The sequence below is a fragment of the Falco naumanni genome, chromosome 1, assembly GCF_017639655.2.
Source record: "Falco naumanni isolate bFalNau1 chromosome 1, bFalNau1.pat, whole genome shotgun sequence".
Lineage (NCBI taxonomy): Eukaryota > Metazoa > Chordata > Aves > Falconiformes > Falconidae > Falco > Falco naumanni.
This window is the reverse complement of record NC_054054.1, coordinates 112,048,370-112,070,533: the sequence shown is the minus strand read 5'-3', so window position 1 is coordinate 112,070,533 and position 22,164 is coordinate 112,048,370. Positions and strand designations below refer to the sequence as shown.

At 37.2% G+C, this 22,164-nt stretch overlaps 1 protein-coding gene across 3 annotated transcripts in view; it reads left to right on the top strand.

Moving 5' to 3' along the window:
* Nucleotides 1-37: 37 nt before the first annotated feature.
* Nucleotides 38-22,164, top strand: part of NOS2 (nitric oxide synthase 2) — a 37,720-nt gene continuing 15,593 nt past the window's right edge. The window contains exons 1-6 of one of the 3 annotated variants that reach the window (XM_040578509.1): nt 38-17,525; nt 17,625-17,705; nt 19,115-19,290; nt 20,430-20,526; nt 21,102-21,224; nt 21,313-21,461. In XM_040578509.1, the coding sequence (XP_040434443.1) occupies nt 19,184-19,290; nt 20,430-20,526; nt 21,102-21,224; nt 21,313-21,461 (476 nt within the window). In that variant the 5' untranslated portion in view covers nt 38-17,525; nt 17,625-17,705; nt 19,115-19,183. Of the gene's footprint in view, nt 17,526-17,621; nt 17,706-19,114; nt 19,291-20,429; nt 20,527-21,101; nt 21,225-21,312; nt 21,462-21,920; nt 22,031-22,164 lie in introns of those variants that run through there. The other 2 variants (XM_040578500.1, XM_040578514.1) reach the window with 2 other exon arrangements.

Below are 22,164 nucleotides of genomic sequence, written 5' to 3'. Positions count from 1 at the left end.
ATTAGCAATATTAAATAAAATTAATGTGCTGTACAAGAGTCCTTTTGAAACATGACCTTTGCTTCTCGCTGTACTTGGAATTTTCTACCTCAGGGTGGCAGTGCATGCCGCAGTGCGTGTCCGAAGTAGTTGGTGGTCGGGTTCTTTTTTACTGTTTCGAAATTGTTGAGCCTCTTCACCTGTCAAAATGGAACTCAAGTGCTGAGGCAGATCTTTATTTTAAACTCCAGATTTTTCTTTTCTCCATTTTTTTCTTTTCATTCAGCCATGAAGGAAATAAAGAAAATCCTAGCTCAAAGTAATTGAGAAGAATGACAAGTGCTATAAAAAAAATGGGGGCCATAAGTGACTGTTTATACCATAATGTATTGTATTAAAAAAATTTCCTTTGTCTCTGTTAACCCTAAGCCCTCCTCTTCACGATTTCCTGTTCTTCCTCTGCCATCGTCACTATTGTTCCCCTCTCTTATTCCTACATCTTTCATATCACCTTACATACCCTCAGCTTTTGTTGTTCTTGTTCTACATATTCCCTAATTCTGTTCTATCTCATCTTGTCTCTCTACCCCACTTATTTCTCCTCCTCAAATCCTTTTTTGATAGGTGCCTCAGAAGATACTCAGGTATTATTCTGGGGCCATACAGCTGCTTGATTTCAGATAAAACATGAGGGGTAATAGAGTTTTTCAACAAAGTAGGTGTAAGTTTTTCTTGATGTGAGGAAAACCGCTTTTCTTTCTGCTTAAATAGATTTTTTTTTGAAAGTGCAACTATTCTGGTTTAAACATTCAAAATAATTTGATGCAAGATAGAGCATAGAAGAGTTCAGCTTTGGCAATTGACAAGGAATATCCAGTATGAAACTGAACATTGTAGTAAAAAAGCTCAAGCAGATTTGATAGTAGATGTCTGAATATACTATTTTTAATCAAGAACAGCAAACAGATGACCCATGCTGTACTATATTATATATTTGGTCTGTAGCATGGACATGCACTGAACTCTGTGTCAGTGTGATAGTGAAAAACTGTAAGACTCAGTAGGATTAACAGTGTATAGAAACCTACTAGTTTCCTGAACTTTAAATGTAACATCCTGAACCACCCTCTATTGCTTTAATTGTCTGGCCTTTTGTAGTGTGAGGCATAATATTTTTTTCGGTTATGAAATAGGATAATTACATGTGTCTAAATAATTCTTACATGCCTGTTATTTAATTTATGGATAGTTCAAGAGGGAAAGCACCAAGGAGCTGGAAGGTGCAACCGTGGCACGTCTGCAGCTCTAAATGTGTGAAGTGCCAGCTGAGATATGGAAACATTGGACCAAAGGTATGATAGATGTAACTGATAGGGTAGGACCAGGACCTGTGAATTGTAGATTTTGGAAACCGGTACAGCATTCAGTTCTTAGTAGGGTGTAGAGGGAGAACATGGTTGCTGAGGCTGGAGACATCATGACTAAATATTTTGACAGTATTAATTCAGTTGTAGGGCGTGATGTCTGAGTAGTTAGGGGTTTTTTTATACATATAAAAACAATCTGGTTTTCAAAATACCAAACCTTTTAATAGAATGGAAATATAATATGAAGATAACTTTATTTACTCTGTTATGGAACAAGTAATTTCCTTGGTGGTGGGGAGACATGATGCAAACAACTACTTACTTCCTTGTAATAGTGAAGGTAACCCCAATTTCTAAGCAGACATGTTTCTCCGGGCTGAAGAGTCATTCAGCTGTGTAGCTGAGGCTTTTACGTTTTCAAGACATTATACGAATTCTGTTCTTCAGTAGCATAATTTGAGACCAAAGATGTTACATTAGCCCAGATGCAGATGGGAACGTGAACTCTGAAAAGGGATTTTGGCAGAACTTCAATACTTTTGACCAAAATTGTCATCCAGAAAACTTATACTCAAAAGTAATTTAATCCTGGAGTTGCCCTCATTTACTACTCACTAACCTGTTTCACCTGAGAGTTTATATGGTAAATTGAGTTCTCTTTGTTAGTATCTGCATTTGCCTTTGAGCAACTCTCTGCCATCCAGCCTTGCTGGGACAGAACAACTGTTCTCTGTTCAACCAATTACTTCACTAGGTACTAATGGTGCTGTGCTACGGATTAGCTGCCAGTGGCTCTAACAGGGCCCATTGTGGGTGAGACTTACACTGCTGCAGGCATAACTTTATTCCTCTCACAGGGGAACACTGCCTTGGCCAGTCTCCTCCATGGTTCTCTGATGGCAGTGGCAAAGAAAATAACACTAGATTGGTGCATCTGTTTTTCCATATTCAGTCATCCAGAATCTCTGAAACTAAAGATGTTGGGTGCCAATTAAGTAATAAGGGATAAAAGAAACTGTGTTATATACTGTAATTACTATTGCAAAGTTTAAAAGAATAAAGGCTTACAGTGCTTATTAAACTGTTGACACAATAAAGGAAGATGAGTAAAAAGGCGCAAGCCTATTCTCTTCATAGGGTTTAGTTTCTTTTTACTGAAATGAGGAACCCGTGTCAGTTCTGGTAAGTAATGGACTGTTGATAGGTATATGCAATAGTTGGATGATTAAGGGCCCATCAGAAGGTAATGTCAAAGTTTTCGTAGGCCCCACTGATAAGCAGTCCTATAGTAAGCATTCAGTTGCCAGCATCGCTTTTGGTCACCTGGTCATTCGTTAGCATGAGGGTTTTCATCGTGTTTACACAAATCTAATAACTACACTCTGGAAATAATAGATTTGCAGCTGACCTTGAGTCAGTAACTTCTAAGTGCTCCTCTACAATTAGAGGAGTTGAGTGCTGTTAACCGTTCAAAGGTTGTGTACAGACAACTCCGTCAGTTAAGCTAGAGAGAGGGTTTCACAGAGGGCTTGTTATGCAAGACAAATATTAGAACAAGGAAAAGACAGCTGAGAGACTTCTGTTTAATAGGTTGGGATCGTGCTTTTAATTCTTGAAGTATGGAGAAACAGCTTTATTTAGATCACATCTTAGCTAAGGAAAATTAGGAAAAAGTTCTTGGTCATTAGCTCCAGGTTATAGGCTTGCCAAAACTCAGTCTAAGAACAGAACCAAATTTGGTGCTATGCTTTTATTTTCTATGTGTATACACAACATGGGGAACATAAAGCTGAAATTGTGTGGAAATAATATGTATGTAATGAATGTGGAAGTGTAACATGTCTAGAAAGACTGGAACAATGGCAGTGGGTTAGTCAATATGGGTTTTTTAGCATATAGGTGCTGGCTGTTAAGCCCACAGGCAAACGTCAAAGGGTCTACTTTTGTTATTAGAGCCTTGGAGACTCATGTTGAAGGTTTCTGCATAGTGAAAATATTTCCTTTTTTCCTTTATTTTTTTTCTCCTTTGTTCATAGCAGGTTTTGGCATGGCAAAGGTGTAAATTTGTGGCTTATCTAAAATACAGGATAGTATTCTGCACTTCACTTGGTTAGAGATGTATATATTTCTGATCACATTGTTATGTCACAAGTGTTACTGATTTCAATTCACTCTTGCCACAAAGTAACTTGAGCCCTGTGGGTACGGAATTGAATACTTCCACCCCAAGCCAGGTTTTGCTTAGAGTCATTTGTCAATAACTGAATATTCTTTAAATCATTCTTTAGCTTTAGCACTTGTTATATCACAGGCATTGCTTTTTGTTTATAGACATGTGAACTTAAGAATTTGATGTTAAACAAAAACATCTCTTCTATGGTGTTTGGCTCATTTTCAAATGTCATAAGGAAGTGATCTTTACAGTGGTACTATAAAGAACAAGTATAAACGCTATTTCTGAGTATATATTATCAAATAATATTCACTGTGATCTTTTTTCAAGGAAAACAGTTTCTTATTTGTGAATAGCTTTTAACTTGGTATCACAAATTGTGCTTTCATATAAAGCTCTGATAAGATGCAAACCGAACAGGCAGCACAGCAGCTATGAGTCTTAAACATTCAATATCGTAATATTCATTCATTATGAGAGCCCTTGACCTTAAACTGTAAGAACAAGTCTTTAAAGCTTTATGCTCCAAATTGTAGCGTCCATCACTGTCATCCAGAATAGCATATGTTTATTTGAAATGTGCGAGTAGTCTCTTTGTCAAGAACTGTCTTCTAAAACAAGTCAGTAACACCTGAAAATGGCTTGATGCTGTACTGCGCTGCCCACTTGGTCAGTTGCTTTACTGCAGTCTTTTCTACTGTTTAGAGGCGATGTATTTCTTCTTGAGCATCAGCCAGCTGGCACATCTGTCAACTTTTGTATTATTTGATTAATTTATCTTATACTTCTGTCAAGCCAGGTTTTATGAAATAGTGTTAACTGAAGTATACACTAGTCCTTTCAGCTTCTGAGTAATCAGGGAAGACATATTAACTTTAAAAAGACCCAGCTGTTCTTTGAAGAATATTTTCTGTTTCCCTCGTAATTGTTTGATATTTTAAATAGTTTTTTAAAGTTTAGAAGCAGAGGCATCTGTTACAGCTAAAAGCTTAACAATGTTTGTATTTTTTCACTGATAGAAGAGGTTCCTGACATTGCACACTTAAATGTGCAAGATTACTCCCTTAAGTAAGCTAGTAGGTGATGAAAATTACATTTCTGGAACTGCAGTTTATTGTCCTTACCTATGAACTGAGAAGCCTAAGAAGTTAACTTCCCATTCTGTTAACTATTGACCTGTCTGCCTTTTCCTTCAGAAGAATCTGCCTTCATAGTCTGCATTAATTCACTTTGAAAAGGATTAACTTGATTTTATTTTTTTTTTCTTTAATCACTAAATTCTGAGACAGCTTTGTTTGGGTGCTTCACTACGTCATATAAAATACTTTCTTTCAGCTGCTGCCCTGCAAAATTAGATTGAACTGCTTCATTACCTGTGCATTTCCTTCTGCTGGTGTTCAGCTTCATCTGTTGAAAAACTAGTGCACTTGTATGTTCTTTTATTATTACAGCTTATTTTTTGCACAGTCTTTAGTATCCTTTTTGAAAGAAGTTTAAAAGTGCTGGTGTTTTGATTAGTATTTCCTGCCATTCTACAGAATGGATTTTAAAAGATACAAAATTGACAAATTCTTGCAACTGATTAGGTTGACTCTGTTCTGTGTTAGGTAATGTCACACAGGATCTGGGATTTTCTCAGTCTTACTTTATCTTTCTCAGTAGTCACCTCATCTACAGAAAGTCAGCTGTATCTGAGGTGGTATGAAACAAGGAACAAGGAAAAGTGTGTTTCAAAACAAATGTCAAACAGAAGTTAATCTGGAAAATGTTATGTCATGATGGCAGACACAGGCAAAGGCTGTGTTTGCTGGAGACACCTCCCTGATACTCATCAATCTGAGGAATGACTTCTCATGCCCCAAAATAGATCATTTCATTTTCCACAATTGTGCAACTGCAAGAGCTGCTTTCTCTTTCTGTTTTTTCCTCCTCTTCTTATAGGTCACAAAATGGTGTGTTTAGCCACTGTTTACAGTATGGAATGCAGACACCTTTTGAGTCTTGGAGACCTCTCCCCAAAGAGCTCTGAAGACTTTGTCCTCTCTTAGCTGGAACTATCTCACGCTGAGTTGCAGCTTTATGGCCAAGATTTTCAAAAGTAGTTCTCAGATTGCTTTTTAGGTGCCTTACTTGGGAGACCTTAAAAGTTATGCTTGGTGATAGTCTTACATACTTCATGGTGGTGCCATATAACCTCAGGAAAATAAGATCACTTCTCTGGACTGCTATTTCATATTCTGCCTTGTCCATTTGGATTACGTGGAAGGGTCTCTAGTTCACTGTCTGCATAGTGATGCATATATGTAACTGCTATTAACAATTGGGTTGTCATGGTCAAGATGAGTAAACAATAACTTATAGTCAATCTCAATACTGCTTTTTTTTTTTTTTAAGAACTAGTGAGAGCTCTTAACACACCTGATTCTCTTCACATACTCATTTGCTTCCGCTCCCAGTGTTGTGGTCACTATCTTCCTTTAGCCTGATGATTTCAGCGTGCAGAGCACCTCTCTGACAGGTTGAGACTCTGCTGGCAAGTAGCAGTAAAATGGTTATTCCCCTACCAACGTGACTTTGAATTAGGAAGATACTAAAGTGGTACTGTTAATTTTACAGTTATTTCAGAAGCATAGTTTAAAAATAGAGATCTCAAATTCTGCTCCCAACTGACATAATACAGCTTATAGGATTTCACAGTTACACTATACCAAGTCTGGTAATTTCTAATTGATTAAATTAGAATTAAATTAAAATAGAAAAAAGTGAAAATGCTTCTAGTGATGAAACTTAAGAGATGAAGAGCCAATCCCTGCCCTCTATAACTTGTTCGTTATCCTCAAAGCTTATTCATAAGCAAAGGTGCAGGGTTTATAGCTAATGTAATAATACAAAGAATGTACATACCACAGTATGAGTGGTATTTAGCATAAAATAGCTTGAATGAAATCATGTCTGACGGAGAGGAACAGAATCATAAACACTTTCATCTAACAAAGATACTTTGAAAGGTACAGGTTAGATACCACACTGAACCTGTAATCAGCTGACTTTATTGTACTAATTTTATAAGTATCTGCAAGAAACCACAGATCATAATTATATAACTTTGTTCTGTAGAACTCTATAACACTAAGAACCTCTGGGATTCATAGGTACTGTTTGTTAGAAAAAAAAAAAGCTGGAGACACAAATCTTGCTTTTATGATCTATCAAATTCTGTCTTGGTCTATAAGAGCAAAGACATTTCAGATAATTGCTTAATGGGATGTTTATTTCTCATGCTGTTCATGGGTTCAAAGCCACCAAAATCAAAGGGAAAGATTCCTGTGTACTTCAGTGAGCATTCGCTGTCTTACACCGTTTTTCACTACCCTGAATACTTAGAGAAATGTATGATGCTTAATAACATTTACTGGAATTAAAAGTGAAACAGTTTTGCTTTTCCAGTTTTACAAAATATAGTCTCTGCAGTATGGGCCAAGTTCAAGAGGCGAGTCTGGTGTTGATGTATTGGCTTTCAAGTCAGCTTGGAGACTGAAAGCAAAGGCATTACTTGTAGTTAGAACTGCTGCATACAGTGAAGGCATAAAGAGCATTCTGAAGTTTCTTCGACCACTAATTAGTTGCTTTCATTTCCCATGCTCATATACTCTTTTGGAAAAGTAAACATTGAAAGTCATGCTGCTGTCTTCTGAGCTGAAGAACTACATTCCCTTTTTCTTGTTTTCAACTTTAAATAGACCACAGGTTTTAATATTGATAAAAATGAGTTGATGAATTGCTGATCATTAGTTTATACTGTGCTCAGTATATATATATATAATATAAAGTATATACAGTGTTTGTGTATAAACACTGACCTAGAATACCCCTCTGAAAATGATCACTTGTTCTCCATGGTGCATTCACTTCTGCAAATTAGAGATGGGGTGATGCATGTTTTGCAAAATAATCATCTAACAATAGGAGCTCATCTGAGATGAGGAACTTAATACAAAAACCTACAAAAAGCATGCATGAGTGTCATCTCTTAGCTCTCTATCTAGAGCTATCAGATGTTGTATGGGCAGAAACTGTGGGTATATCATTACGTACATGAGAATTCATCTTTCCTGATATGGTCATTCTATGAAATCAAGGCATTGTTAACTGTGAGAATTTGTCTTGTCACTGGGAAGTAATTTCAAGATGCCAGTCATCTGTCTTCCATACATTTCCTTTCCATTGAAAAGAAATAGGATTTCAAAAGCAAAAACATGGGAGGAAATCAGGATTAGAGATGTTGTATTGGATGAGGGTCTTCATGCTTCATGTAAATACAGGAAATATTGACCTCCCAAAAGTCTTCCTAGTAAGATGAACAATTTGTTCTTTTGGAGAATCCTCAGGGTGTAATTAAGTCTTAGAAGCTAGTACATGAGAGGAAAGAAGGAAATAACATAGTGGGTTTCAGCCTGTGCTGGTCAAAGCACACTCTTGAGCTACTTTAACCTTAAGACAGTGTTGTAGTCACAGAAAATTTCCTTTTACATAACTTTCTGCCAGGCTTTGGATGACTAAGCCAGAATTAATCATCATAAAAACAAGATGAGGTAGAAACATGCTTATGACCAAAAATCTTACAATTTCTGTCACTTAACAGTGAAGCACACAATCTATGTCAGCTCCCTTTGGTTTAGTGGCTGTGGTCCAAGTAGCCCCTTACTGCCATAGTTAGATGAAAATTTAAACTCCATGAAGTGATTATTTTGTGTCTTATCCTTTTGGGAATAAAGAAAAAAATTGTTATAGGTATTAATAGCACCTGCTAATTAATCTGTAGCAAACCTTTGATGTTTGTACTGGGAGTTATTTTTAAATTATTATTATACATTTTATATATAATAAATTGTATAATATATATTACATAATTATAGATTAAACCCTATGACTTAACCCAATTCATAAAGCAATCCTTCATTTTCTAGAATCTGATTTTACTGTGTATCAACACATGTTCTTCCACATCTGTTATTTTTTATTTTTAATAAGTGACTTTTCAAACTCTCAGGTGGTGTTCCCCCTTCCAAATGCAGCTTCAAAGGCTATTCTCTCTCTGTGGTCAAGAGTAGTGTAAATAATTAGTATGTTTGCTTGTCAAGTGAAAAACAAGCTAAATATGTCCCTAGCCTGGAATTCCTGTAGAAAGTGAGGTAGGAAAAGCAGTGCGATTAGAGAACTGTCCAGTTTGGGCCTTCCCATACAAAAAGAGTGAGTTTGGTAGAGGACCATCATGATGGTTGAGGCTGTGGCACATGTGTCATGAGAAGAGGCTGAAGCAACTGGGCTTGTTCCATGTGGAGAGGAGAAGACCCAGGGGACTTAATCGCAGCCTTTCAGTGACTTTAAAGAGGACATTAAGGAGATGGAGCCAGGCTCTTCACAGCGGTGCATGGTGGGAAGTTGAGAAGCAACGGGCAAGAAGTTGAAAAGAGAAGCCCAGACTGAGTGTAAGGAGACTATTTCTCCCCATGAGGACAGTCTAGCAGTAGAGTAGGTTGCACAGATATGTTGTGCAGTCTCCTTCCTTAGAAGTCCAAGACTAGCCTGGATTATGCTCTGAGCAGCCTGGTCTGACCTCATACCTGACCCTGCTTTGAGCAGGAGGTGGGACTAGAAGAAATGCTAAGGTCCCTTCCAACCTGCAATCTCCTTTAGGTTATAACCTTATGCATGATGTAAGTTTCTTTACTGACTTTATTTCATTTATGGGAGTTATGTTTGAGGAATATTCCGTAAAGCCCAGCACTATTCAGTGTACCATATTTCAGCAACTGCTTGAAGTTCGCTTACACGTTGGTTTTGCTTGCTAGGCAGTTCCAAATGACGAAATGGTTGTTTTATTCGGTGGTGGAGAATTAGTCAGAATATGTGTGAACATATTTCTAAACCATCCCTGTTATGTGTAACAAATAGAAAAGCATCAAGGATGCAAAGTAAGCATCATGTTTAACAGCAGCCTGAATAGGAGTTTGGAAGTTAAAGACTGCTTGCCTCCTGCTGACTGACAATTTAGGATGAATGTTTCTCCAGTTTATATGATAATTGGATGACTAACAAACAAGTTTAAAAAACCCATAGAAGATGTAGTGAGAAGATACATTCAGACTGAATTCTTTATTTAGATTTGTGATAAGCAACAAAACTTCCTTAATTAGTCCAAAGATTTACTTCTTGAATTGGAACTGGCAGCAGATCAGCAGAAGCTTGCTTTCTGGTATACTCAACAGAGACTAACAAGGTAAATTGTCCATATTTCAATGTGTAAGTATTTAGCTAGACTTGGAGCTCAAAATCAATGAAAACTGACTAAAAATACTCTGAAGATGCTGAAGAATGTATATTAGAAATTGTCGGGTTTTGTAAGGGAAGGTAGATAGTTGCTAGTAAAGGAGTTGTAAGTTCATTACCACAAATCCTCTAGCACTAGCTTTTTTTCCTAACACTAACAGGGGGAAGGTGATTTCACACTTACTGAAAGTTTTGAAAATGTGATGTAATTTTCAAAGATGTTGAAAGCTGTGCATGGTTAGGAAAGACTGGCCTAAATGTAGCGTTTTTCAGTAAGTCATTCAAAACAGCTTAAGCAGGTAAAGGGTGCATGAAAATAAAGTAGAGCCATAAAATTGCCTGAGAAAATCCCTGTCTGTCCAGAAAACAATAAAAAGCAGCTAAACATACTATGATTTTGTGTAGGCTAAGTTATGCTGACCAGAGTTTGATGCTTGAGCATGCACAGAAAAAATTAAAAAAAAAAATTTAAAAGTCTATAAAGGCTGGTATAAAGGAAAAGTTAGAAGCTTGTAAGTCAGCAATAAAGATGAGCACTTGACTTTTATTGAAATTGTTTGAACAGTGCTGTATGTTTCAATAAAAAAAATCAAAGGAATGGAGAGAAATCTTGTCGTTAAGGATTGCAAGTTACTTTCACTTCCTAGTAGAAAGATCTCATGTACTGTGTTTAGAGGTGAGGGACTGATGAGAGGGGAAATGAACTCACTAACTATGTGTACTTTTGTTGGAGGTAGTAGTGGGAGGGAGCACTATTTGCTGGAAGACTGAGGCTGGAAGACTTTGTTATGAATTCTAATCAGGAAAAAAGGATAGATTCCACGTGGACTAAAACTTTTATACTAGAAGCTGTATAAAACATCCCCATCTCTTTTTCCAAAATCAAATATACCAGTTTCTATCAAACTTTTCAGACTGTCTCAATTCTAATCAGGAAAAAAGGATAGATTCCACGTGGACTAAAACTTTTATACTAGAAGCTGTATAAAACATCCCCATCTCTTTTTCCAAAATCAAATATACTAGTTTCTATCAAACTTTTCAGACTGTCTCTTAGTGCTAATAAATATCGGTAAGTATAGCTGGATCCGGAGAGCCAAAGAAAATCTTCCATTCCAGAAAGTGGTAGAATAGATGTTTTTTTGTTTGGTTGGGTTTTTGTTTGGTTGGGTTTTTTTGTTGTTGTCATTCAGCTGTCGTATTTGAGATGCTTATGTAATGAGTATGCCTCTCTCTGTCAGGCTTTATGTGGAGGTTATATCAGGGTTCATGGTAAACTGTTACACTAAGAAAACTAAGAAATTCTTAAAATACTTCTGATAAATTTAAGTCTTTCAAACTAGGCTGACCCAAAGAAGTATGCACGGTTACAGAAAGGAGTGGTTTGCTTTGCACAGGCAATCTGTGAGGACTGATGGTTGACTACTAAAAAATGAGGCTATGCAGAGCTGGTCTCATACATCTATTTCAATATCTGACGCTTTCCCACAATATTGCTTCATTAGAGATGGATTATTTGTGGCCCTAGCAAAGTGCAAAACCACAGTCAGGGTGGGTGCAGATCAGTACTGTGGTCAGCAGAATGAGATTTAGCATTTCTAGGTGTGGAAAATGTTCCTGTGGCTGTTTCCTTCTTGATCTGTCCATACATTTAATCCCTTTTCTTATCAAACAGATAAGCAGGCTGGGACAGTATTAACATAAAAATAGTAGACAGTTTTTGAGAGAAGTTCCCTGCTGGTTGTTTAGAAAGAAATCAATTAGGGCAAGAAAAATTCCAGAGATTTGGGTAGAAGTATGACTTGATAGAAAGACAGACATGCTAAATATGCAGATCAAATAGCTTGAAATAGTTCCTTTTTGTCTGGTATGAACTGCTTAGTGAAGCCATTTTTAGATTATTTTTTTTTTTTTGCAGCAAATGACCAAGATGCCTAGTGATTCTTTCTCAATGTTAAGCAGATCAACTGCTCCAGCAGTCACAGCTGCTGCAAACAAACATACAATGAGAGCAGCAGGAGGGTGCTCTCTCTTTTGATAACAAGTTAGTGATGTCTTGTGGATTCATTTTAGTGTTTTTCAGCCAACCAGCATCACATTTATGGAAGGAAATTGCTCACAATTGCTTCATAAAGAAAGCATGTGGTTTAATGGCATAAATATGAAAGCAGGCAAAATTATTTATGAGTATGCTCTTCTACTTATTTTCCCCCCCTTCAAATTCAGCTTCATGATTGTCCCTCAGTGAGGAAATACAGAACTGGATGATGATCCATCCTTCTCTGGGTATCACAATTGGCCCATGTTCTTCAGAGGCGGAATTTTTTAGACTGGGATGCAATACTACAGTGAATGCAGATGCTTGCTTGAGGAATGAAATTCAACCAGTGTCTGAACTTGTGCCTAAGATCAATTTCCATTGGGCCAAGTCAAAGAAATGATGGTCAGTGTTTTCTCAAAGCCATGCACAGCAGCTTATAGTATTCACATGCCAGTCAGGAAGGCCCTCGTATATGGAGGTAAGTAGGGTGAGAGAAACTGAGAAAAATAAGAAACACAGTCTCTGGGTCCAGTACAGGAGGACAAGGAAAGTTTTACAGTTGTGCACATCAGAGGTTTTGTAGGAAAGGCTGACAGGAGGATTAGTGATGCTTTAGCAGAGAAAACACGCTTTTTAGTTGGTCAGAGCTCCAGAGTTAAAGACTTTGGCACAGTCCCCAAAGAAAAGAGAAAAAGAAATTGCTGTGAACACTGTCATTGCCTCCGCTCACAGTGAGTCTACAGTAACCAAGGGAATGATAATTAAAAGATTATACTGGGCCGGGGGGAGGAAGGGACAAGGGACTTGAAAGTGTGTTTTCTGATTATTTCCTGAACCAGGTAAGATCATTAATGATTTAACTTTTTACTTCCTTGATCCAGGATGGAGTGCTGTTACTTCTTTTTGCATCTAAGGTTATCCTGAGTGTTTATTACCCATTTTAGTAAGCAAAAATGTGATTTTTGTTATCTTAATGTTGTGTCTATGTGCTTCTGAAACAGAATATGGCAGAAATAGACTGCATTAATTGCAGACTTCAGGCTCTGGGGATTTTGGTGAACTTCCCAATAGACCTAATAATAACCTTTTTCACAGCTCATTAAACTCTGAAGAAAAAGTCTCTGTTCATATCTCATGCAAAGCATGGACTGTATCTTGTAATTACACTGAATCTAATGTAATCATGTGGAATTTAAATAAAAGGTAAGAAACAATCTTCAGAAATCAGTGATGGAACACTGGATTAAGAGCCTTCATCATTGCCCAAACTACTTTATTGATGTGAATTGCAGGTAAGTTTTCAAGTCCTGTTAAGGTCAAGAACATGATCCACCCTCCATGATAAGAGACTTAGAGCCCTTCTCAAGGATTTTATGGAGTGGCTAAATCAACCTCCAGAACCATAGCATTCTCTACTCAGCTTCACAGTTTTTGAAGCAGTTTCTATAGAAGTGCATTTCTTAAATGATATCTCTAGCATATTTCCATGAGAAATAATACCACAATTTGCTGTATGTTCCTTCACATTGTGGTTAGGAACTGTGCTGTGAGATCAAAATTTTGTGTATGATATTTTAATATATTCTGATGAAAAACAACACTGAATTGCAGAATGCAGCTACACCATATTAAAATGGTCCTCGTGATTTCTTAGGCCGAGTTTTAGCTTCTCTTCCCTTTTGTTCAAGGTTTTTTAAAAAAAATTCAGAACTTCAGTTACTTTTATGCTTCAGTATTCTTTTTTTTTTTGTTTCAACCCAGAAATCTACAGATTGTTTTTTGAAAACCAGTATTAAATCTCTTGCATTGTCTGACCTTGATTAGAAATTCTGAATCCTGCTGATATCAACCAGCGCTCTGTTACATAAATTGGAGTTTCTTACTCAGACTGTGCTTTTACTAAATGGGAACACATTTGCAATTCTGTAGTTCACTGTTATTTCTTAAGCAAAAAAATCTTTATGCACATGGTAATCGTAAGGTCATCTTTCTTTACGTTCTGCTGTGACAAGCATCAGTTGCAGGCCCAGAGAAAACAAACACTGTTCTATATGTTTTTCCCTATCCACATGCCAGCTTTTCCTTAGGCTCCAGAAAATGACATCTTCAATTGGCTAAAAATAATGAAATTACATCAAGGAGCATAGGGCACGCAGCCCAGTAGACAGCCACATGAGGTGCATGCAGGACACTGGTTTTTATGTCCAGTCAACTGCCAATTGCTATTTTACTACTTTTTTTTGCTTTAGTCTGCGAGGCTGCTGCAGCTGTGGCTGAGCATTGCATGAGTGAGTCAGTATGCAGTTGACATCACTTCTGCTTGAGACAACGTGCATCCAGGCACAAAGTCTGGTTATTGGTTGTCCAATTGCTTTGTCCCTCCTTCAGTTCCTTGTTGATGTTTGTAACATGCACACATGGGAATTCTGAGAAGGGTGGCTGTTGAGGGGATTTTGTTATTACTGCATTTCTGAATTGGCCTAAATTACAACTCGCAGGCAGGAAGGGATGGGTTTACTGGCACAGCACTGTTAATTTAACGTTCTCCTTAACTTTCATTTTCACCCTCAAATGTTCACATTTGAAACTTTCCACTCTGCTCTGTCATTATCTCTCATTCAATCTTACACTGCCTAGATCACGAGATGAAAAATGAAACATTACATTTCTTACCCTAAACTGCTGATTTTAATATACCTTAAACCTGTAGAAACTAAAAAGGAGTCTAGACATAGACTTGGGATCCTACTTGTATTTGCATCTTTTCAAGTGCCTAGACCTGAGCCTTTGAATTTGCTTTTGATAGAAAGTTGCTATCCCTGCTTTACAAAGAACACTTCAAAATAATGAACAAGCCAGTGAACAAGATGCTCCAGTTAATTGTAAATACATTAAAATTCTTCAAGCTACAGTAATCAATCAAACTAAAGCAACAATTTTGCTATCTTGCAGAGTCCGAGGGAATATGCAAACAAATTTTCTTAGGGAAATCAAAACCCAAACCAGTGTAAAAGATTATGATTAACAGTAGTCAGTGTGAGGAGATATTTGGGAACACCTTTTTTAACAGTAGTTATTAATTATATCTATCTCTGTCAGAAACTACCAGAAGCCTCCAATAAAATCAGTGAATCTATTGAGGTTCCAGAGCAAAAAGGCAGGAAGAACTGGTGAGAAGCTCTATTGTTTCCTTGTGTAAATCTTCATTTAAAGACATACCAGTGCCTGGGAGTTGGCTTCCATGGACCAGTTGGGTTTTTTTCTGTTTAAGGGTGGAATGTCGTAAGTGTCCTTAGAATTATTTTCACATGTTTTTCAACCTTCTAAATTGAATGTAGCAAATTGATAAAGTTGAAGTCTTGTATTTTTGCAGAAGTTAACAACTTCCTTTTCCATGTCTCAGGCATTTAAAGTAGAAGGTGACAAAGTGGAAATTTCTAGTCTATATTATTGGGGAATTCTAGAAACACTGTTTCTATCTCCATCCTTCAGTACAGAACATTTTCACCATACTCAGAAGAGCTTTAATGACAATGACTCTGAAACATACCCACATGAAATTAGCAAGCACTGAAAAATAAGACCAACAGAAGTAGGTCACCTATAACTGTTAAAAAGCTCTTATCCTGCACCGTATAAATAAGGAGGCTGAATAATAAAAGCTTAGAAATTCACTTAAATTCCTACTACGATACATTGTTTTTTACAGTATTAGACATTAAGATTCCTCATGTTCTGTAGAAAAGAGAGGTCAGATTTAATAAGAAAGGGGAAGATGTGAACAGAATTTTTAAACCCTGACAAAACAGCGAATTCAAAGAAGAGTACAACCTTGTCTTTGAACTCTTATCAGTCCTATCAGTCCAGGTACCTTTCATTTGACCTTTGAGACAGACAGAGTTGTATTCAAACTCAAGCAATTACAACTGGTATATGGTTTGGGAAGTGTTGTCGTGGATTAGAAGCAAGGTAGAAATTCATGACATGGCATTGGGTCACACATTATTTCTGCCTGCTGATAAGATGTCTGGAATATTGTAAATAAAGGGATGTCAAGTGATAATTCTGCTGAGAGGGAAGGGTATTGTGGGGGGAAAAAAAATCCTGAACACTCAGCGAATGCAAAGAAGCATGGACTTGATACAGTCAAGCAGATGAATGCTCAAACTACAGAAAACTTGGGTCTATTTTTCAGGAAATTAATCTTTAGCAACCCTGGATGGTATCTATATAGGTGTGTGCATGCACACATGCACACATAACTCTGTTTACCTCTAGGATTGCTTACACAAGTGCTTAATGTTCATTTTTAAATAGAAAAACTAGACACAGAAAGAAGAAAATGCCTTGCCCAAGCTTGTCCAGTAAAAAAAAAAAATGTGACAGATGAAAAGAGAATGTGTGTTTCCTTGTTTCTCTTGTGGGTTTGTGCACTATTTCTGTAATCTTTGATCGGCACCTCTTTCTCTAGTTATCATTGTAATGATTTTCACCTTGTATTAGTCAGCAAATTTAAAAACTGTCTTTAATTTGAAAGCAGTTCTAAAAAGTTTCCTTAAATTAGTCATACGTAATAGCAATGAATGAATAACTGGGGCCAAAATCCTTGGGAGCATACTGACACACCACAGCGTTTCTGAGTCCGCAGTTGCCTGGCAGCTCTCTGTACTGCATGCAGCCGTTGGCTCTGGGATTGCTTGTGGCTTTCAGACCACAGGTAGAAACCTGGTTTTGTAATATGTGAATGTCCACGTGTTGACTAAAATTGAAAATCAGCTTAAGAATCCTATCTTCATCATTGTCTAGGTGTCCTGGCATTCACACACACAACATGGTGTGAATAGCTCATACCTCAGGGAGCTGCAGTTTCCTTTCAGATTTTGAATTATGTCAGAAAAGCACAAAGGGACAAACCTTACAGTCAGCAACAGACAGAATGAATAGGGAGCTCTGGAGAGGAAGAAAGACTATAAATACTCTGGTGAGAAAGATCCTTTAAAACTTGATCAAAAATAAAGAAGTAATATATTTGTTAAACTTAAAATACTTGTCCTTAGTTGTAATTACCTGTTTATATGCTTTACTGGTCCATATCCTAAAGCTCTATGGTTCTGTAAAATGTCTTGAAGTTGCTCACTCTCTTTCTACAGCTGCTAGTTTAATGTATAGGAGAATGGCCATGCAGTGATAAAATCTTAGAGGTCTTTCAGGATTTTTAAATTTTTTATTGTAACACTGCCTGTGAGGTTGCAAAAACTGTTCAATGTGATACACCATCCTTATCACTGAGCGCACGTAGAAGTTGAGGTTACAGCACACTGTGCAGGAAAGAGGAGATGCTTGCATGGTGACTGGCCACCTCTCTGCCTCCTGTCACACACATCATGTAATGCTGTGGCAGCACGTCAGCTACCCGCCCTCCAGTTCTGAAAGAAAATAGAGACATTTTGGGATTCCCCTTTTGTCTGCTATCCATATGTAGTCTAAGTCTGCTGTTTTGCCCACATGATCCTGGGGTATAAAATGCTTTTGCCTCACAGGAGGGTTACAGAGCAGAGGAGAGATTAACGGAAAGAAATTTTGACAGATAAGACGGTCTCCTGGCAGGTTTGGAAAAACTTCTCTCAAAAGCACGGTAAGTTGGCACTGCGTAAGTGTTCTGTTTCCATTCATTTACTGCAGCTTGCAAGTAACTATATGGCAAACTGTTTTGGTTTTTTCCCCATATTAGCAGTGAAGTGTTGTAATCAGTCTCCTGCTGTTTCCGAACTGTCCTGCTGCTGTGAAAACTGTTCCTCTTTCTGCTGATTTAAAGGTTTGTGCATGTAAGAGGTAATACTGTAAATGTTATTTAAAGGACCCTGTTGTGGAAAACATGAAAATTAAGCAAGTTCTTACTCTGAATGCCAGTGAAGGGAAAATGTCTCTTCTCTCTTTTTTCTTTTTCTTTCTCTTTTTTTCTTCTCTTTTCTTCTTCTTTTCTTTTGTCTTTGTCTGTTTTTTTTTTATTTTTTCTTTCTCTTTTTCTTTCTTTCTTTCTTTCTCCCTCCCTCCCTCCCTCCCTATCCTTTCCTTCTATCTTTTTTTCCCTCCTGTATTACAAAAGTGTATAGGCACACTGCAGCGTTTTTTATTGCAGAATAGTAATTTAGATTTGTTTCTATTTTTTACTTGTAGAGAAATGCTTATTACACACTATTTCTTCTAGTGGGAGTAACAGACAGGTCCTAACACCTTACAGTTTCTGCACAGGTAGTTGAATGGATTTCTTTTCTTTTGTGATTTTACAGTGGGCAGCCACTTGGGAGCCCAGCAATATAAATTTGTATATATACATATACAATATATGTAATTAGTAGTATACATAACAAAATAATACATAATTTTCATCGGGATTATGTAGCAATGTATATTTTCTTTAATTTTTTGTAAACATCAGTTTTATTTCTGTTACAAATCGGATTCAAACGCTGAGACTAATTCTGCTTTGCCTAGCATTTTACTAGTTTGTGCTTCTGTCACACCTACCCTAATGCAAAAATCCATTTTTGGATCAGAGATTAGCAGAAAGTGTTTGCTAAAATGAATAACATTAAACTTTATACATTCTTATATAAATGATATATGTTACGTACAAATATGTCTTATGTATATATGTCTTACAAAATACAGAATTCAGGCTCTCAAAATACCATTTTTCTCCAGCAGATGAATACATTGCAAAATGTTTTTGTTAGTTTACAGACCAGTTTGGTTGTGTTTTTTTTTCCTTTACTATGTGAGTAACACAGCAACATTTTACATCCCTTTTCCTAGCTAACATATAGCGATGTGAATTAACAGGACATGTAATAACTGTTAACAAACTTTTGAAAACCACATAACTTTAACCAACCAACCAAACCAAACAAACAAGTGTCAGTGTGTGTTTTTTATTGAAGTAAAGCAAGCATGTGACTTTCTTAGATGCAAGTGGTGGTTTATGTAACTGGGGAACATTTGAAATTCTCTTGCCAGTATTTTTAGAATAAGGCATGGCTGCAGCATTACACTGACAAAGAGAACTGTTAGTTCTAGTATCATTAAAAGTCAAGCAGTTTTCATTTTTAAAAACAGGATGTTAATTAGATCAGATCAGTTAGTCTGGTGAGTTTCTGAATAATTTTAAAGGGAGTTACCTTCTTGGTTTAAACACTGACCATGTCGGGTTTTTCTCCTCCTCAGAACTGTTCCCACATCACATAAAACAAGATTTCAGTACTGTGAACTGAAATTATAAACAAAGCATACAAAATGTTGTGCCCATGGCAGTTTATGTTCAAAACTCGTGCTGCTAAGAATGAGTCCTCTGAAGAGAAGGATATCAATAATAATGTGGAGAAAGATAGGAAGATCCATGGGTAAGATCTTTGTTTCTTAATGGTTTCATTGTTCCTCTTTCATTTGAAAAGGGAGGCTATTTAGTGACTTGAGTTCTGGAGAAACCTGTAATGTGTTTCCAAAACAACAATATTGATCAAAGACAACTGTCTGGGGGGGTCACTGGGTGGTGTTGACTTGATAAGGTATACTTAAGCTTTTGTGTCTAAGTTATACAATCATTGAGGAAATAAATCATCTTGTTTTCTCTTTCTTAGTTCTAAGTTTATTTTGCGTGTTATAATGGTTTCATATATGCCAGGACTGAGGAGGCGTGTGTATGCTATAGAAATTAGCAGACTGTTTGTTAATGCTGTAATTAAGTTAGTAAAGTAACTCTATGACACAATTTGTACAAGACACCGCATAAAATAAGTTGCACATGTGCATATTAAATTTCTGATTTCAGGCTGTTACTTATTTCAGTTTCCTATCACATACCATTTCTTTCTCAGCCCATTCCCTACCCTTTCCTGTCATTGCTCAGAGTAGTTTATATTCAAATGTGAAGATACCTGAAGCTGACTAGTGGAAGTGGGTGATGCCATATGCTCTGCTAGCATCATTGCCTTCTCCAAACTAAGGATTTTGTATGGAGTTTGTGGTCTGGATGAGTCTTCAGTGTTCTTGAATATCTTCTGAAACCTGATACCAAATTAAAAAGTAGGAGTTCAGAAAGTAAGACTAGGTAGAAAGCAAAGGAAGTTAATATTGAAGTATGTTATTTGCTTAATGGGCTGGAGACTGGATCTAGCTGAAATTTTCACACATTTCCGTGAAGTTTTCAACCTCTTTGTTTAATTCCTCTGAGTATTTTCTGTCCAGGTCATAACTGTACAGATGTCCTTTGTTTAGCTCACACCGGTGATATTCAACCTTTACCATTCCAGGCTGTATCTGTTGTTTTCCTTCCCACACAGTGATCTGGAAAGGGTGATTGTAGCTTTACTATTGACTTACTATACCCCACTCCACCCCTCACACTGCGCAAATGGTTAGCTTGTTGACTCAGTACATCTTTCAGAGATAGCTCTGAGCATCTCCCTACTGATGCTGAGGATAAAACTAACAAAAACTAAGTACATTTTGTTATACTGAATTGTCTTTCTGTCTTTTAAAGCTTAGGAAATGATGATGCCAAATTACATGATCTGAGCAAGAAGCAGATAGAGATGCCGCCTATTGCAGCTTCAGCAAAGGCCAGTGGTGGGAAAGAGGTCTGTTTCTAGCATCATTGATAATAACAGTTGACACGAGTTGTGCTTACTGCTCAAAACTTCTCAAATGTGAGAATAACTGTGGTTACGTGAGGTTAGGACTGCTGTGAGATCTTTGGATAAAAGATCTTTTCTGAACAAGAAGGAGCTTTGGTAAGCCTTAAGGGAAAGAGGTGACCCAGTGAGGACTGGAATCCCTGATTCCTTTATTTGCCTTTGAAAATCCAACCTTCAGTAACGAACATGTCCTTTCTCTAAAATTGTCTGGTTCACTGTTCTCCTGAGAATGTTGACTATTATGTTAAGAGCCCTTACTGAAATTATAAATGTGCTTGCAGTGGCAGGTGCTGTTTGATTAGTACGAAAAAACTTTTTTTTTCTTATTTCATATCAAACTGGATTATATCAACAGTTTTATACTCGAATGAATAAACACTCATATTGGAGAAGATCACATATCTAACGTCTTGAATTTAATTTGTAGTATTTCAGTAGTCAAATTAAATTTAAAATGAAGCTTTAAGGTAATTAATAGGTCTGAAGACATGATGTATTTCCATCTTTCCTCTGACCAGAATCCCCCCCCAAATGGTGTCAAAGCTTCAAACCAAATATTAAGATGTCCAAGACACATAAAAGTAAGAAACTTGGGAAATGGATCCAGCTTTCTCGACACACTACACCTGACAGCAAAGGAGGTAAGATATGAAAACCTGAACAGTGATTTTTCATAACTTTGAAAAGATAGAGTGCAACATTGTTTTTTGACATTTTATTATTTTTCAGGTTATCAACTGCCGGACCAAAGCCTGCCAAGGGGCACTCATGACGCCAAAGGGCATGGTGAGAGGTACAAGAGATGGGCCAGTTCCACCGGCAGAGCTTTTATCTCAGGCAGTAGACTTTATCAAGCAGTACTACAGTTCATTTAAAGAGTAAGCCAACTTTACCTTTGTTTTTGGTATGAAAGTCCTCTGCCTACCTACCTGTCTGACACTATAGGACAGTTTGGTTTCAGCTGTTAGTATCTATCATGTTATATAGCATGCATTAAAAAAATAGGTACAGACTATTAGAAAAGCTAAATAAAATTATTACTGCACTTCATATGCTATATCTGCCAATCTAAGGTCTTGGGAATACGGGAATGGACTTTATACGGTGCATTCCTCAGCCCCATCCCTTCTGAGTGTGTTACGTTATAGTGTGTTTATAATAAGCAGCTTGGTTAGGACTCTCTTACAGAACATTATCTTCTGTTTTCTCAGCACTGGGTGTTGATGGTATTAGCTCCTACTCAGATCAGTCTTAAACATGAATAATGCTTTTTGTTTGTGCTCTTTCAAGCATCTTCTCTCTGTGTTCTTTTGTTCTCTGTTTTGACTCTCAAGGATTTAGCCAAAGATTGGAAGGCCAGTCTCTTGCTTCTCAACCTTGCTCTGTGCTGTCATCAACATAAGCTTACTGAGCATGCTGAGAGGGGTGCTCTAGCTTCAGAAAAGAGGTTTGTGTTTTCGCAAAAATGGATATGGTGCGGAGACATCTTGTTGCAGGAAAAGCTGGAACAGCTGATTGAGGTCCAAGAGTTGCAGTGACATTTCACATGACAAACTTTCAAGTGACAGTTCAATGTTTGCT